The sequence below is a fragment of the Lucilia sericata genome, unplaced genomic scaffold, assembly GCF_015586225.1.
Source record: "Lucilia sericata isolate MDLA Ls3-8-SP2 unplaced genomic scaffold, ASM1558622v1 Contig000101F_arrow, whole genome shotgun sequence".
Taxonomy (NCBI): domain Eukaryota; kingdom Metazoa; phylum Arthropoda; class Insecta; order Diptera; family Calliphoridae; genus Lucilia; species Lucilia sericata.
This window is the reverse complement of record NW_023994133.1, coordinates 552876-567577: the sequence shown is the minus strand read 5'-3', so window position 1 is coordinate 567577 and position 14702 is coordinate 552876. Positions and strand designations below refer to the sequence as shown.

The window sequence follows — 14702 nt, the reverse complement described above, 5'->3', positions numbered from 1 at the left end:
AATTTTTTCAGTAACCAGTAAAAACTTACTGAATACTGAATTTTTTTCAATAATCAGTAAAAACTTATTTTTACTGCAATTTTACTGGCACTGCAAAGTGCCCATCTATATCCGTAAGTAAAACAAAAACCGCAAATTTTTCTTCAAATAATAATTTGTCAATAAGAAATAAGCTTAACTTGAGAAAATGTTGAACATTTTTGGTTTATCATTTTAGACGGTTTTTTGCTTCTCCTGAAAAATTTGTTCAATGTGACTTAGGGCTTTTTGGATTTCATATGACGATACATACATAGGCTATTTCCATAGTAGAAAAAATAAAGGTACAGTGGTGGCTACGATTTTAGCACACTTGGTATATGTTGCCTATAACATAAAATATTTCCTATAGTTCTTAACTTTTTTAACAAATTATTTTTTATGCGTAACACATGTCCTTCGATGATCACGACACATTACATTTTGTTCCACTACTTTGTTGCATATAGATTTTTTTCTTTCCAAAGTACATCTACCCCCAAAAAAATATGGACATAAATTTAGCACAAAATTAAAAAATCATTAAAAAATTAAAAATAAAACAAAACAACCGGCTATATTTATCTTATTGCACTTAAAATTTTATATTTTGTGGAATAGTTGCAGATTTTGATAATATCATTTCTCCTCCTGGACATAATCTTCACCAGAACCCTCTAGAAATTTCATGACATAAATATTAACTTTCAGCCCATAAATTGGCAAAATTCTTGGTGATTTCTGATTTTGTTGGTCCATATCATGTTATATGTTCTCTATTGAATAGGAATCGAGAAAATATACTGGGCACTGCAAACATGACAATCCCGCTCGCTTCCAAGCAGCTCATCTCAGCACTTTTAGCATATTTACGGTCGATGTCGACCAAAAAACGCCATCTTTGTCCTCCGATTTTTTTTAATAAAGTATTTAAGATCCTATTTTGATAGTCATACGGATCCATTTCTGCATCCAACATCAATATAGGACCAACAGCACGCCAAGAAAATGCAATGAATACCATGAAATTTCCCCCTATTGTGATATATGATTTCTCTGGAACACTTTAGCTTTATCTGCATGATTGGAGGATACTAGTTGAAGATTAATAGGATCAAATTTGATGGAAAAATGTAATTATGCTGTACTCCAAACATGCAGCAACAACCAAAGTGTACATTTAAAACCATAAAACACAATGGGTGAAATATGACGAATTCGGAGGCGTTTTCCGGGCGTAGTGGAGGTTTTATACGCAAGGTGGATGCACAAATGGATCAGTATGACTATCAAAATAGACTGTTAAATATTTTAGTAAAAAAATTAGTGGACAAAAGTTCAGTTAAATGGCGTTTTTTGGTCGACAATGACCCAAAATATGTTAAAAGTACAGAGAGGAGCTTCTTGGAAGCGAGCGAGATTGACATGTTTGCAGCGCCCAGAATAATTTCTAGATCCCAATCCAATAGGGAACATATTAAACGAAATGGTGCAACAAATAAAACACAAATTCCTAAGAATTTTGCCTATTTATGGGCTGAAAGTTAAAATTTATGTCATGAAATTTCTAGTGTGTACTGGTGAAGATTATGTCCAGGAGAAGAAATTATGTTATCAAAATGTGCAACTATTCTACAAAATATAAAATTTTAAGTGAAATTACATAAATTTATCCGGTTTCTTTGCTTTATTTTTAATTTTTTAATGATTTTTTTATTTTGTGCTAAACTTATGTCCAGATTTTTTTGGGGGTAGATGTACTTTGGAAAGAAAAAAATCTATATGCAACAAAGTAGTGGAACAAAATGTAATGTGTCGTGATCCTCGAAGGACATGTGTTACGCATAAAATTAGAATTATAAGAATTTGTTAAAAAAGTTAAGAACTATAGGAAATATTTGATTTTATATTTAACAGATACCAAATGTGCTAACCTCATGGCCGCCACTGTATAACCGTTCTCTCTTTTCGAGGGCATAATAAAATTCTGACATTTAAGCGATTTATTATTTTCTATGCTACCGTATTTACTTTATAAATCCGAGTTTTTTATTTACTTTTTTTTTTTTTCAATTTAAAAATATAAAATGGAAAATATTTTTCAAACTAAATTAAAATATTATTTAACATAAAAGAAAATAATAAAAATGTTAAAAGGTCCTTGCGAACGGACCTCGTTGATTTAAAGTTTGCTTGTAAGTAGTGCGGGCCATTCTCCCTGATCTCATAATTTCATCTTTCTGTCCAATTGCAGAAGTTTCTTATGAGAGTTGTGTTCTGCTGGTATTTTGTTTTAGTACCAACGTATTAAATATGTGTCAGGTAAGATTCTTCACAGTTCTCACATTTATCGGATGAACATATCTTGCGCTGTTAAACATGTCCAAGTAAGAAAATTATATGAATCTTCGAGCGACAGTAACGTTCTAATGAAGATGTCTTCCTGTGTCATTTGTTGTATGCTGATTTGTGAAAATCTGATGATGATCTCTTTAAGTTAAATTAATGTATTTAGACAAAACAGATTTAAAAATGCGAGTATAGCGACAAAATTCAACGTAAACAACTGCAATAGGTGTTATTTTGGGGTTTAATGCCAATAAATCGTGGTATTAAGATAAAACTCAACAAGAACTTGTTCTGTGAAATTAATCAAATTCTGTTTCCATATAGGACATTCGGTTTAACTTTAGGACAACTTAAGGACACATGCCAATCAAATACCTCTAGATGTCGACTTCAATTCAAAAGAATTTATGGTTTATAGACCGACTCACAACAATGCTGCTTGAGTTAATCTTCTCAAAATATAAATTGTCATATGATATGATATTACCCAAAATATTTTGGGTTTATTGTGGTCCGTTTATGAGCTGGACCGTTTTTATGAAAATATCGTTAGTGCACACAATTTTAAGTGATTAATTTAAAAGTTATACGCAGTTATGATGGTTCCCAAAATGTTTTGAGTCTATCGATGGCCAATGAGTGGATACAAAAAATACACTTTTTAGTATTTTTTAAAATTGTACAGTTTTTCTTAAACAAAATATACAATATGAGTATAATTTGAATGTTTTTTGTTATGAGGAGACGGTTATTTATGATTAATAGATCATTGGATTCGGCTTTAAAAACCATTGCAAATGATACCTCTGAGTTGAATATTCTAGCGAATGTATGGTTGATTAACTTGATTCTTTCTGTAAAAATGTTAGTTTATGTAAAAATATAAGCCCACAATAAAACAATTATTAAAATATATTTATATACATGCATATGTATTTACAAAATTCCAGTATTACTGGACATTCAAACATATGTACAGTGTCTCTCATAATTATTCGAATTTGGGTAAACTATAAAAAGAAACCAAATTTAATAATATATTTTGTGTGCAAAATAAATAAATTAATTTGTTATATTGTCTAGATAGTCCTTATGTTTGATATAACGCTTTTTAAAACTTGAAAAATTTGCATTGACTTAAATTAATTGTGCTTTTTTAAAAAAAGTCCATGAAATTGCCTCACAAAAGTATACGAATTTTTCCTGTATTTCATATTTGATCATATTATACGCAACACAAATTTTAGAATCAAATGGTTTTTATGCGTAATATTGTTTTAAGGGGTTACTATCCACGGAAAGGATATATTTTTGGCCCATTTGGTCGACAATTTTGGGGAATTTGTACCCTGTTTTCAATAATATCATTAAAATGGCGATTTTCGGCCATAATTCTAAATTTTTCTCCTTTTTTCCAGAGATAAAACAAAAAATTTGATATTGGGACTTAAAAGACCCCTTGGGGTATCTAAAAATAATATTTTTTGTTACAAGAATCTGTATTTAAACGTTCCAAGATAAATTATTCGGATCATTTTTCTGTCGCTAATTCAATATATTGTAACTTAAGTCCATTTTTATAATACTAGGATCAACTATTTTCCGGGAAAGTTTTCTGGTATATATTCTTTTAGATATCAGCTTTTATACATTTTAAGTTTTCAATGTGTTGTGGAAGTGTACAACTCCAAAACATGCCTCGAAGAAGCACCATTCAAAATAGTAAAATCATTATTATTATATACCAATGGCCTCCATGCTGCATGGCACGATATCATTATGATCACATCAAAAATGTTGATATGTGTGTAAATATTATTTACTATGATCAAATTAAAACCAAAATTTAGGACTTACAGTGTTATTGTAACGGGCAACATAAGCGTGAAAGTTACGAGTAGTAAAAACTGAAATCTACTATATAGGATGACGTTTTTGTTAAGGCATGTTTTGGGGTTGTATACCGCTGTAATATATTAAAAATTTAAAATACATTAGTGCCAATATGTACATGAATATACACTAGACAACTTTGTCGGAAAATATCGTCCCTAGAGGTACGAAAAGGGACTTATGATCCAGATAATTCAATTAGAAACTGAAAAACGATATCAAAAATACATCTTGGAACTTTTAAGTACAGATCCTTATAACAAAAAATATTATTTTTAGATACCCTATGGGTTCTATTAAATTCCAATATTAAATTTTGGTTTTATCTCTGGAAAAAGGGTGAAAACATTACAAATATAGCCAAAAATTGCCATTTTAATGATATAACATGAAAAGAGGGTACAAAACCCCCAAAATTGTGGACGAAATGGGTCAAAAATATATCCATGCGGTTGATATAACTCCTTAAAACAATATTAAGCATAAAACCATGCGATTCTAAAATTTGTGTATCGTATAATATGATCAAATATGAAATACGGGAAAAATTCGCATACTTTTGTGAAGTAGTTTCATGGACTTTTTTTAAAAAAAGCACAACTAATTTAAGTAAATGTAAAGTTTTCAAGTTTTAAGGGGCGTGATATCAAAACTAAGGACTATCTAGACAATATAACAAATTAATTTATTTATTTTCCACACAAAATATATTATTAAATTTGATTTCTTTTCATAGTTTACCGAAATTCGAATACTTATGAGAGACACTGTATGTATCTAGTACAAAAAATACACTTCTTTTATTTCTAATTTATTAAATATGATTTCCCCTACTACATGTGTGGCAACGTTTTTCTTTATTTGTTTCCAAAAAATAAATTTCAATAATTCTTATTTACGTCAAAAAACTTTTCATTGAGAGAGAACGGAGTTACCTTGTTTTCTTTATACCATACTTAGGGCTTTTTGGATTTCATATGACGATACATACATAGGCTATTTCCATAGTTTTCTTTATACCATGGCTATTTCTGAATAATTGTTTTATTTTCTTCTTTCTGAATAAGGTATTATTTTATTGTGAGTTATGCCCGAATTCAGAAACATAATAAAATTTTATTTTTGATTTATTAATTCATACATGTGGTGATTTGACCAATAATAAATCGAATCGCAGAAGTTCATTGCATCGTTTTTACTTAGTATTACCTTATTCATAGATGTTTAATAGTTATTCATGGTTCATTATAGGAATTTTGTATAGATAAAGTGCTTATTAAACTGCATATCGTCACCTAAAACGAAAACGGCATTATTAAAATTTTACAGGAGAAGTAAAAAACTATTTAAATTGAAAAGTTTGTTTCTATCAGCGCGATTTATTTTTATAAAATAGACAAATTGTTTAATGGTGAAACGTGTTATTTGTTATGATAGTTGACATTGGCGTACATAAAAATGGATAAATTGGACTTTTTACTTTTAATATTTAAATGTTTTTGTAGATAGGGCCTTTTGTTTTTTGTCAATAAAATCGCTAATTTTGGTCGAAGGAGTCTAATTTATTTTGTGGACATTTGTTGATGCTATACGTTAGAATCTGCAATAAAATCGATTTTGGATTTTTGGTTAGTTAGGGCCGTTTGCGTTTCAGGTGACGATATGTATATGATTTATATCTTTATGAAGATAATTAATTTCAAAGAACGAGTACATCTATCATTTAATGGAAACACCAATTCTATTCATACCACAATTTGCAAAAAAAAATTATAGAATAAATTTACCAATAAAAGATTGAATATTTTAGTAACATACAATTATTTATTCTGCTCGTTTTGATGTCAAAAATTCATTTTCAGATTTGCCATCGGTTAGTTTCTGTTGTTCCTTAAATAACTCAATTAATTTTTCAGTTGCTGAGGGCTGAATGTCCAAAGGACGTGAGAGTTCCGAGTTAGGATAATTTACTAAATTATTTTCAGGATTACGCAACATAAATGGCGTCCAGGGGCCCTGAATTGAAGGAACATCAGTATGCCACATTTTGCGTAAACGCGTTGCACTTGATGGCCCATTTTGTGTTTTCAAAAGTTCTATCCACTTGAGTATATCATCTTTAGAAGAGTTTCGACAGTTTAACCACTCACGTTCTCCATTAACTGCAAAAAATATAATGTAATAAAATAACAGATTCCAGTGTAAAATATTTATTATTGGTGCCAATACAACTTACGATATTCTCCTACTAATACAGGAGTACGGTGACGTCTGGGCTTAACATACACAACGATTCCAGGATTCTCTTTGGCAAAATCAATTAATTTACTTTCAATGAATTCCCTAAAAAAGATTCATTTATAACACACAATCAAGTAAATTGTCTGATAGTTTACCGCATGCCTTTGCTCGAACCATTGTTTTTACAAAACTTAAGTGTAACTCTCTGAAGTTGACACACATAACGTCCCAGCCCATTCTGCAAAGGAGCACTTGGGAAGCCAGATTTTAAAAATAAATGACTATTTGACATTTTATTATTTATAAAGACACCTTATTAACAACAATATTTCCTCCTCTAAAAAATCTTTTTCACTGTCGTAATAAAAATAACCTCGAAAGTGGTTAATAATAGTGTAAAAACAGAGTTGTCTTTTTGTTATGATTTAAAATCATTAGAGAGGTTCAAGTTCTTTCTTCATCATCACTTGGACAAATATATTCAATATTTTGGTTTTTGTTTCGTGTAGGGCCCAAACAGTGAAAATTTTAACTTTTTTATTTATGAAAGAAAAAATATCTTTTAAATTTTGAAATCAGTGCCCGTGTTCTGTAACTTTCGAGTCGAGAAAATAACATTGAAATATTCGACTTCACTTTTTAGTTGCGTGATTCAAATAATTTTTAAACTGAACACATTACAATTGACCAAAATATATTTCAATTACGTGTGTTCACCCTGCTTTTTGTCGATTCGAACCAGGGTGCACTCATAAGGTGAAGTAAATTCAACAGCTGTTCACTCATTTTTTTTATTTGAGGTAGATACAACTGTCAAAGTACTAGGGTTCTATAAATCGACTTTCGAATAATCGAACAATCGACTTTTTGTCGAAAAAAGTCGAAGTCGACTATTTTGTTCCAAAAAAGTCGATAACTCGACTATCGTCTATGAAAAAAGTCGAAAAGTCGACTTTGTAAATAAAAGTCGAAAAAATTCGAAAAAAGTCGATAAGTCGAAAAAAGTCGATGAAAGTCGAAAATAGTCGAAAAGTCGGAAAAAGTCGAAAAGTCGGAAAAAGTCGAAAAGTCGAAAATAGTCGAAAATAGTCGAAAATTTTAAAAAAGTGGAAAAGAGGTCAAAAACTCTAAAATAGTCGGAAAAACTCGAAAAAAGTAAAAAATAGTCGAAAAAAGTCGAAAAAAAGTCGAAATAAGTCGAAAATAGTCAAAAAGTCGTAAAAAATCGAAAAGTCGGAAAAAGTCGAAAAGTTGAAAAAAGTCGGAAAAAGTCGAAAAGTCGAAAAAAGTCGAAAAGTCGAAAAAAGTCGAAAAGTCGGAAAAAGTCGAAAAGTCGGAAAAAGTCGAAAAGTCGACCATTTATAAAATACTAAAAGTCGAAAAGTCTAAAAGTCGACTTTTAAATAAATGAAAAAGGTCGAAAAGTCGAAAAATCGACTTTTCATAAAATGGAAAAAGTCGAAAGGTCGAAAAGTCGACTTTTAACTAAATGCAAAAAGTCGAAAAGTCGACTTTTCGTTTCAACTATAGAACCCTACAAAGTACACCATTTAGAGTTGCCACAATCCGAAAAAATATGTACATCTATCTAGGGATTCATTATATTTTTAGGACAAAAAATTAATAAATAAATTTTATATTAATTTTAATCCGTAGTAAATTTATGCGAAATACTCAAAAATTGCACAAACTATTTGTCTTAAATATGCATCTGTTTTATCAATTATAGGGAACTTTTTACTAATCAATTGAGAGTACAAACATCCCACAACTGTAAATAAAATTATTAAATTTGATTTTATCATAGATATCATTTATCATTATCATTTTTAATAACTTTCCATGGTAGTGGTTTGGTCACGTTTCTATAAAGATATTATTATATATTTCTTATACGACAATAGTAGAGACCTACACGGTATTATAAGTTCCCAATATTGACTGATAAAAAATAATACATATGTATATAATTTGTATTTTTGCTACTACATACTTACAATATTGTAATCTAATGCTAATTTTTTGTTATTTTAATTGATAATTTATTTACTTTTTTAATAAGTAAATAATAAATAATATTATAAGCCCCTTATTCACAAACAACATTTTTATTTTATTAAAGGTTTATAAAACAAAATTTCCATACAAAATACCGTTTATAAAATAAAAATTTTGTTTGTGATCTGGACGATGTTATTGTAGCTACACCAACACGCGAAGAAAATGTAGCAGCTGTAAAACAGGTATTTGAACGTTTAAAAAAATACAACATTACAGTGAATTTTGAAAAATGAAAATTTTTTAAAACTTCGTGTACATACCTTGGTTACTATTTCGACAGAAAGGGCGTTTATCCAGATAAAATTAAAAAAAATTTTAAATTTTCGCCTCCCAAGAATATTAGTGAATTGCGGTCTTTCCTAGGAGCAATTAACTACTACGGTAAATTTCTACATGAAATGAGAAAGCTTCGAGATCCTTTGGATAATTTACTCAAGAAAAACCCAGCATGGAACTGGTCATCATCATGTCAACGCAGTTTTGAGCGGTTTAAACAGCTTCTGTCATCTGATTTGTTGCTTACTCACTTTGATCCAAAGCTTCCTATCAAAGTAGCAGCTGACGCTTCAAACGTTGGACTGGGTGCATACATCTGTCATGTTTTCCTGATGGCAGCGAAAAAGCAATTTATCATGCGTCAAGGTCTCTCACTCCAGCTGAGAAAAATTACTCTCAAATTGAAAAGGAAGGATTGGCGCTGGTTTTCGCTGTAGTTAAATTCCATAAATATTTATTTGGTAGAAAATTTATTCTTCAAATGGATCACAAGCCCCTGCTTTCAATTTTTGGAAATAAAAAAGGAATTCCGGCAAAGTCTGCAAACCGTCTCCAGCGATGGGCTCTTGCACTCAGCTGATATTTTATCACGTCTAATTTCCAATGTACCAAAACCAAACGAAGACACTATCATCGCTTGTATTTAATTGGAAGATGACATCAAAGAGGTAATTAACGATATCACAAATGCTTTGCCGGTAACATTCAACATGTTTTGTGCAGCAACTAAAAAGGATTCAAATCTCCAAGATCTTATAAAATTCTTACAAACTGGTAAGTGGCCAAATGAAAAATCTTCTGATATTCAGTGTTATTTTTCGAGAAAACAAGATTTAAGTATTGTTGATGATTGTGTTATGTACGGGGAGCGTATTATAATACTCAGCTGTTTTAGAAAACGCGTTCTAAAAGAATTACACAAAGGTCATCATGGTATCGAAAGGACAAAGGCACTGGCTCGCAGCTATGTTTATTGGCCCCATGTGGATAATGCTCAAATGCTCTTCAGTAGCAAAATCGTTACCAAAAACTTCACTTTATTCATGGCTATTAACAAAACAACCTGTGGAAAGAGTTCACTTAGATATAGTCGGTCCTGTTGATAATTTTTATTATTTCGTAATAGTAGATTCATTTTCGAAGTGGCCACAAATTTATCAAATTAAATCGATTTCTTCAAATTCAATTATAAATTGTATGCGCGATTTCACTTCATTGTTTGGAAACCCTGAATTAATTGTGAGTGATAATGGAACTCAGTTCTCCAGCAGCATGTTTTCCAAGTTTTGTCAAGAAAATGGTATTTTACATAAATTCACAGATCCATACCACCCTCAATCAAATGGTCAGGCAGAAAGGTTCGTTGACACTTTAAAGCGCGCTTTGAAAAAACTCGAAGGAACTGGCACTTCTAGTGAAAATCTACAAACATTTTTAAAATGTTATCGTTCTTCACCAAATCCTAGCTCTGGTGGCAAATCGCCTTCTGAATTGTTCGTGGGGAGAAAAATAAGGATTAATCTTGATCTACTTAAAAAACCTACAAAATCCCAATTACAACGATACGAGAAAATGGAAGAACAATTTAACAAACGTAATGGTGCTAAAGAGCGGATATACAACATTGGTCAGAAATTTTACGCAAAATTATACAAATTAAACGAAAACTCGGAAATGTCAATTACGAAGTCGAAATCGAAAACATTCCTGAATTTCGTGCAGTTAGGTCTCATACAAACCAACTAAGACCTCGTTATTCTGAATCTGAGAACATAGCAGCTGATGATGTTTTATTTGATTATTTCAATATAACAGCTCAACAGACTCATCCTAGAGATGAAGATACGAGAGATAATGAAATTGAATATGTACCACTCACTGATGGACAGACTACATCTACAGATGAATTGCAACCTGTTCAAGATCCACTTCTAGTTAATTCACCATCTGGTTCAACAAACGTGAATAGTCAACCGACAACTTTAGAAAATTTAACGTTAACATTAGAAGAAGGTGCATCGACTAGTAATTCAACAACAGATCCTGTAGTTCAAACAGATGAAGCTTCCCCAGCTCTTCGAAGGTCCAATCGTAGAAAGCGTCCTCTTGTATGGACTCCAGATTATCATCTTCTTAAAAGAAAGAGAGATGTTGGCAACCCCAAATAAGCAACTTCTATGTTCTTTTTACTAAAATTATAACTGTCGTTTTTATATTGTCTTATATACATACTTTTATATTGTCAGTTCTATTTGAACTTTTAAAGAAAGCAGTTCGTTCATTTTATTTCAAATAAAAATAAATTTATTTTTATAAAAATAAAAAATTTATATATTTTATATTTTCGTTTTTTTTGTATATGGATTTGAAACATAATCCCCCAAGCTCTTTAAAAGGGCCACCGGACAAATCGCAAACATTTACTCAATTAGATGCTTCATCCATAGCATCAAAAACGACAGAAGAACATGAAGTTAATCAAGATTCAGAATCCTTAGACACAATGGAATTTGATAATCTCAACTCACAAACCATTAATGATTTTGGAACAGAAAACTTAAGAAAACGCAAAAGATTAAATGAAAACAATATTCAACCTATTCAATTAAATATGACTAATTTTAATACTACAAACAACAATAATAATCGATTTGCAATATTAGGTGAACTTGACATGCAAAAAGATAATTCTAATGATAATAAGCAAAAAAAAGATAAAATTAAACCAAATAAAGAAAAATTTTGTCCTCCCATTTTCTTACATAATTTGGATATTCAAATGTTAATTAATCAACTAAAATCCAAAAATATTGACTTTATAATAATTAACAAATCACGTTTCAAAAGTAAGCTTTATTTAAAAGATGCTTGTGTTCATAAAGAAATGATGGCTCAACTAAGAGAAAAAAATATCGATTCATATACCTTCACACCTAAGGAATTTAAGAAAAAAATGTAGTTTTAAGAGGCCTATACCATAAAACAGATGAAAATTAAATTAAAAAAGACAATTATTAGCTGTAAGAAATGTCAACAGAGCAGTTAATAACTCAAATTTTATATTGAATAATGTATCATTTGCTAATTGCTTTGAAAATTCTTCTAAAATTACTGAAAGAAAAATTCCTTCAAACATAGAAAATTTTTTAAAGAATGCTCGAATCTTATGTAAAGAGGAAGTTTTATTCTTAGAAGATAAAATTGAAAACTTTATAAATAATTAAAAATTTTTACAAAATCACAGGCTAAGAATGATTGTTTAAATCTTCTTAAAGAAGTTCAAAATACTTATGGTAAATAAATGTTTAAATATGTTAACTTATAATGTAAGATCTTTAGTTTCTCATAGTAGAAGGATCGATCTATTAAATACCCTTAAAAGCAATAAAATTGACATAGCATTTCTTCAGGAAACACATCTGAACTCAAAACATAAAATTTTCTTGGAAGAATATTGTACTATACGGTATTGGAATTATTTTGAAAGAAAAATATTCTTTCCGTTGAATTCAAATTGATGGTGTATTATTTCCAAATTTATTTGTTGAAATTGCAATTATAATAAATGGCACATCAAAGCGTTTAATTTTCGGTTCTCTATACATTCCATGTAATTCAAATCTTTCTATAATTTATGACAGCCTTTGTACAATAAGAAAATTTTGTAAAAATTACGATGGAATAATTTTGGGCGGTGACTTAAATTCAAGAAATATTGCCTGGGTGATAATTTGAGTAATTTAAACGCAAATACATTATTTAACTGGTTACAGGATTTTTCTGCAGAATTTTTAAGAATTTCTGACAAAATTCCTTCATTTCCCAATAATTTATCTCACTTAGATCACTTTATAATAAGCTCTAACTTGATAAACATTACAAACCCAAATTATAGGATAATATCTTTACCAACATTTTCTGATCATTTTCCTCTAAAATTAAAACTTGAGTTTATAAGTTTTGAATTCATATTAAAACAACTTCGATTATTAACATCTTTTAAAGACACAAATTGGACAAATTTTAAAAATGATATTGAAATTAAACTTCAGAATAACTTTCCTCTTACAAATTTAAATCTAACAAATTCTGAAATAGATAACTATATAAATGAATTTTCGGATCATATAAACCAAATTTCGAATAAACATTCAAAAAAGATTGAGATAAAAAATAAACGTTTTTATATTTCGGATAATATAAAACACTTATTTAAATTAAAATACATTTGGCAAAAGGAATTAAAGAAAATATTCACAAGAACTCTTAATCCAGATTATTTACTTATCAATAAACAAATTGAGCTGATTAAGATAATAATCAAAGAACAAGTACAATAGAACAGGCAAATTTATTTAATGAACGTATAAAACAAATTAAACCTGGTCCAAGTGCTTATAAGAAGATTTATAACATAATCGGAAAAAGAAAACAATTCAGTCTTTCAGAATTATCTGTTAATGGTATTAATATTACTTATAATGAACAAAAATTGATACACCTTAAATATTATTTTATATCCATATTGCAAATAATTGTGAAATTACTAAAATCATTATGAGATATCTTTCCAATTTGCCAAATAGAATATATAATTTTAATGAAAATTTCTCATCTTTGAATATTCAAAATGGTATTAAATTGACAACATATGACAACAATACACACAAAATGTGGTAAGAATAAAAAATCATCTAGTTTAGATAATATTTCAAATTTCCTTATTAAAAGATTTCCACAAAAAGCTTTTGAATTTCTTACTATTATTTTTAATAACTGTATTAATAATTCTTTCTTTCCAAAAGCTTGGAAAATTGCAAAAATTTGTCCAATTCCAAAAAAAAAAAACTGACAATACTGACATTTCTAATATTCGACCAATTTCACTTTTATCTAATCTTGGAAAACTTTTTGAAAAAGTAATCAAGGAAAAAATGAATATCTCGTTGGAAAATCAATATATACCTGATTTTCAATTCGGGTTTAAAAAAGGACATTCGACCGTAATGATAATGATGTCATTAATAATTTAAGAGAACAAAAATGTACTGTAGTAATATCTCTTTATATTGAAAAAGCCTTCGATAGTGCTTATCATAATGGTATACTTTTAAAAATGATTAATATTGGATTCGACCCATTTACAATAAAATTATTTCAAAGTTTTTTTTACAGATAGAAAATTTTGTGTTGAGTTTCAAAATAACTGTTCAAATTTTGGAAATATTAATCGGGGTGTACCTCAAGGTTCTGTTTTATCCCCACATTTATATAACATCTTTATATACGATTTTCCCCATACTATTTTAAATTCAAAAAGTATTTATTATGCTGATGATTCTCTTTTATATGCACATGGTATCTCTCCATTTGAAACTTTAAGAACGGTTTCTTTACATTTGAATGCTGTGGACAATTATTATAAAAAATGGGGAATATCCATTAATGTTTCCAAAAGTAAAGCACTTTGTCTAAGAAATGCTTCGGGTAAATGCAAGAACTTTGTTGTTCCGGAAAGTAAAGAACTTAAATTATTTTTAAATGGAAATGAAATTCCATTTGTTAATAGCCTACGTTATTTTGGAGTTTACTTTAATAAATTGGTTAAATTTAATGAAAATGCAAGAATTTTTCTCAATAAAGCCAATCGAGTAAAGGGATCTTTTGGTAGTTTACTTAGAAACAAATATTTATCACATAAGACTAAATTATTACTATATAAGACCAGTATCAGAACTATTCTTGTATACGCCTTTCCAATCTGGTTTCCTTTATCACCCTCTATAATGAAATGTCAGATATTAGAAAGAAAAATTATTAGACTTTGTTTAGATAAACATTTTGAAGAAGAAAACAAACGTTTT

The 14702-nt window shown here is 29.2% G+C and overlaps 1 protein-coding gene and 1 long non-coding RNA gene across 4 annotated transcripts; one reads left to right on the top strand and one right to left on the bottom strand.

Annotated features, from left to right (window-relative positions):
- The first annotated feature begins 2089 nt into the window (after positions 1-2089).
- Positions 2090-3247, top strand: LOC119600046. Its single transcript, XR_005231112.1, has 3 exons — positions 2090-2213; positions 2273-2627; positions 2692-3247. It is a non-coding gene; the product is annotated as an uncharacterized LOC119600046 (long non-coding RNA).
- A 2122-nt stretch (positions 3248-5369) lies between these two features.
- On the bottom strand, positions 5370-7129 carry LOC119600045 (39S ribosomal protein L43, mitochondrial). Of its 3 annotated transcripts, none has more exons than XM_037950064.1 (4): positions 6657-7128; positions 6497-6603; positions 6079-6422; positions 5370-5555 (listed from the first exon to the last, which is right to left on the bottom strand). In XM_037950064.1, the coding sequence occupies exons 1-3, from the start codon at positions 6791-6793 to the stop codon at positions 6085-6087; spliced, it is 582 nt and encodes a 193-aa protein (XP_037805992.1). In that variant the 5' UTR covers positions 6794-7128; the 3' UTR covers positions 5370-5555; positions 6079-6084. The 3 variants fall into 3 exon arrangements, with proteins under 3 accessions (XP_037805992.1, XP_037805993.1, XP_037805991.1); XM_037950065.1 differs by lacking the exon at positions 5370-5555 and adding an exon at positions 5620-6001 and having other exon boundaries at positions 6657-7129; XM_037950063.1 differs by lacking the exon at positions 5370-5555 and having other exon boundaries at positions 6043-6422; positions 6657-7129.
- Between the last annotated feature and the right edge of the window lie 7573 nt (positions 7130-14702).

What these genes read in the sequence shown, in the direction of transcription:
- LOC119600045 (XM_037950065.1), bottom strand. Translation starts at nt 6,793, where the DNA reads ATGTCAAATAGTCATTTATTTTTAAAATCTGGCTTCCCAAGTGCTCCT. An exon ending in GGTTCGAGCAAAGGCATGCG is followed by an intron (nt 6,604 to 6,656) that starts GTAAACTATCAG and finishes AATCTTTTTTAG; the next exon opens with GGAATTCATTGAAAGTAAAT. An exon ending in TGTATTAGTAGGAGAATATC is followed by an intron (nt 6,423 to 6,496) that starts GTAAGTTGTATT and finishes TATTTTTTGCAG; the next exon opens with TTAATGGAGAACGTGAGTGG.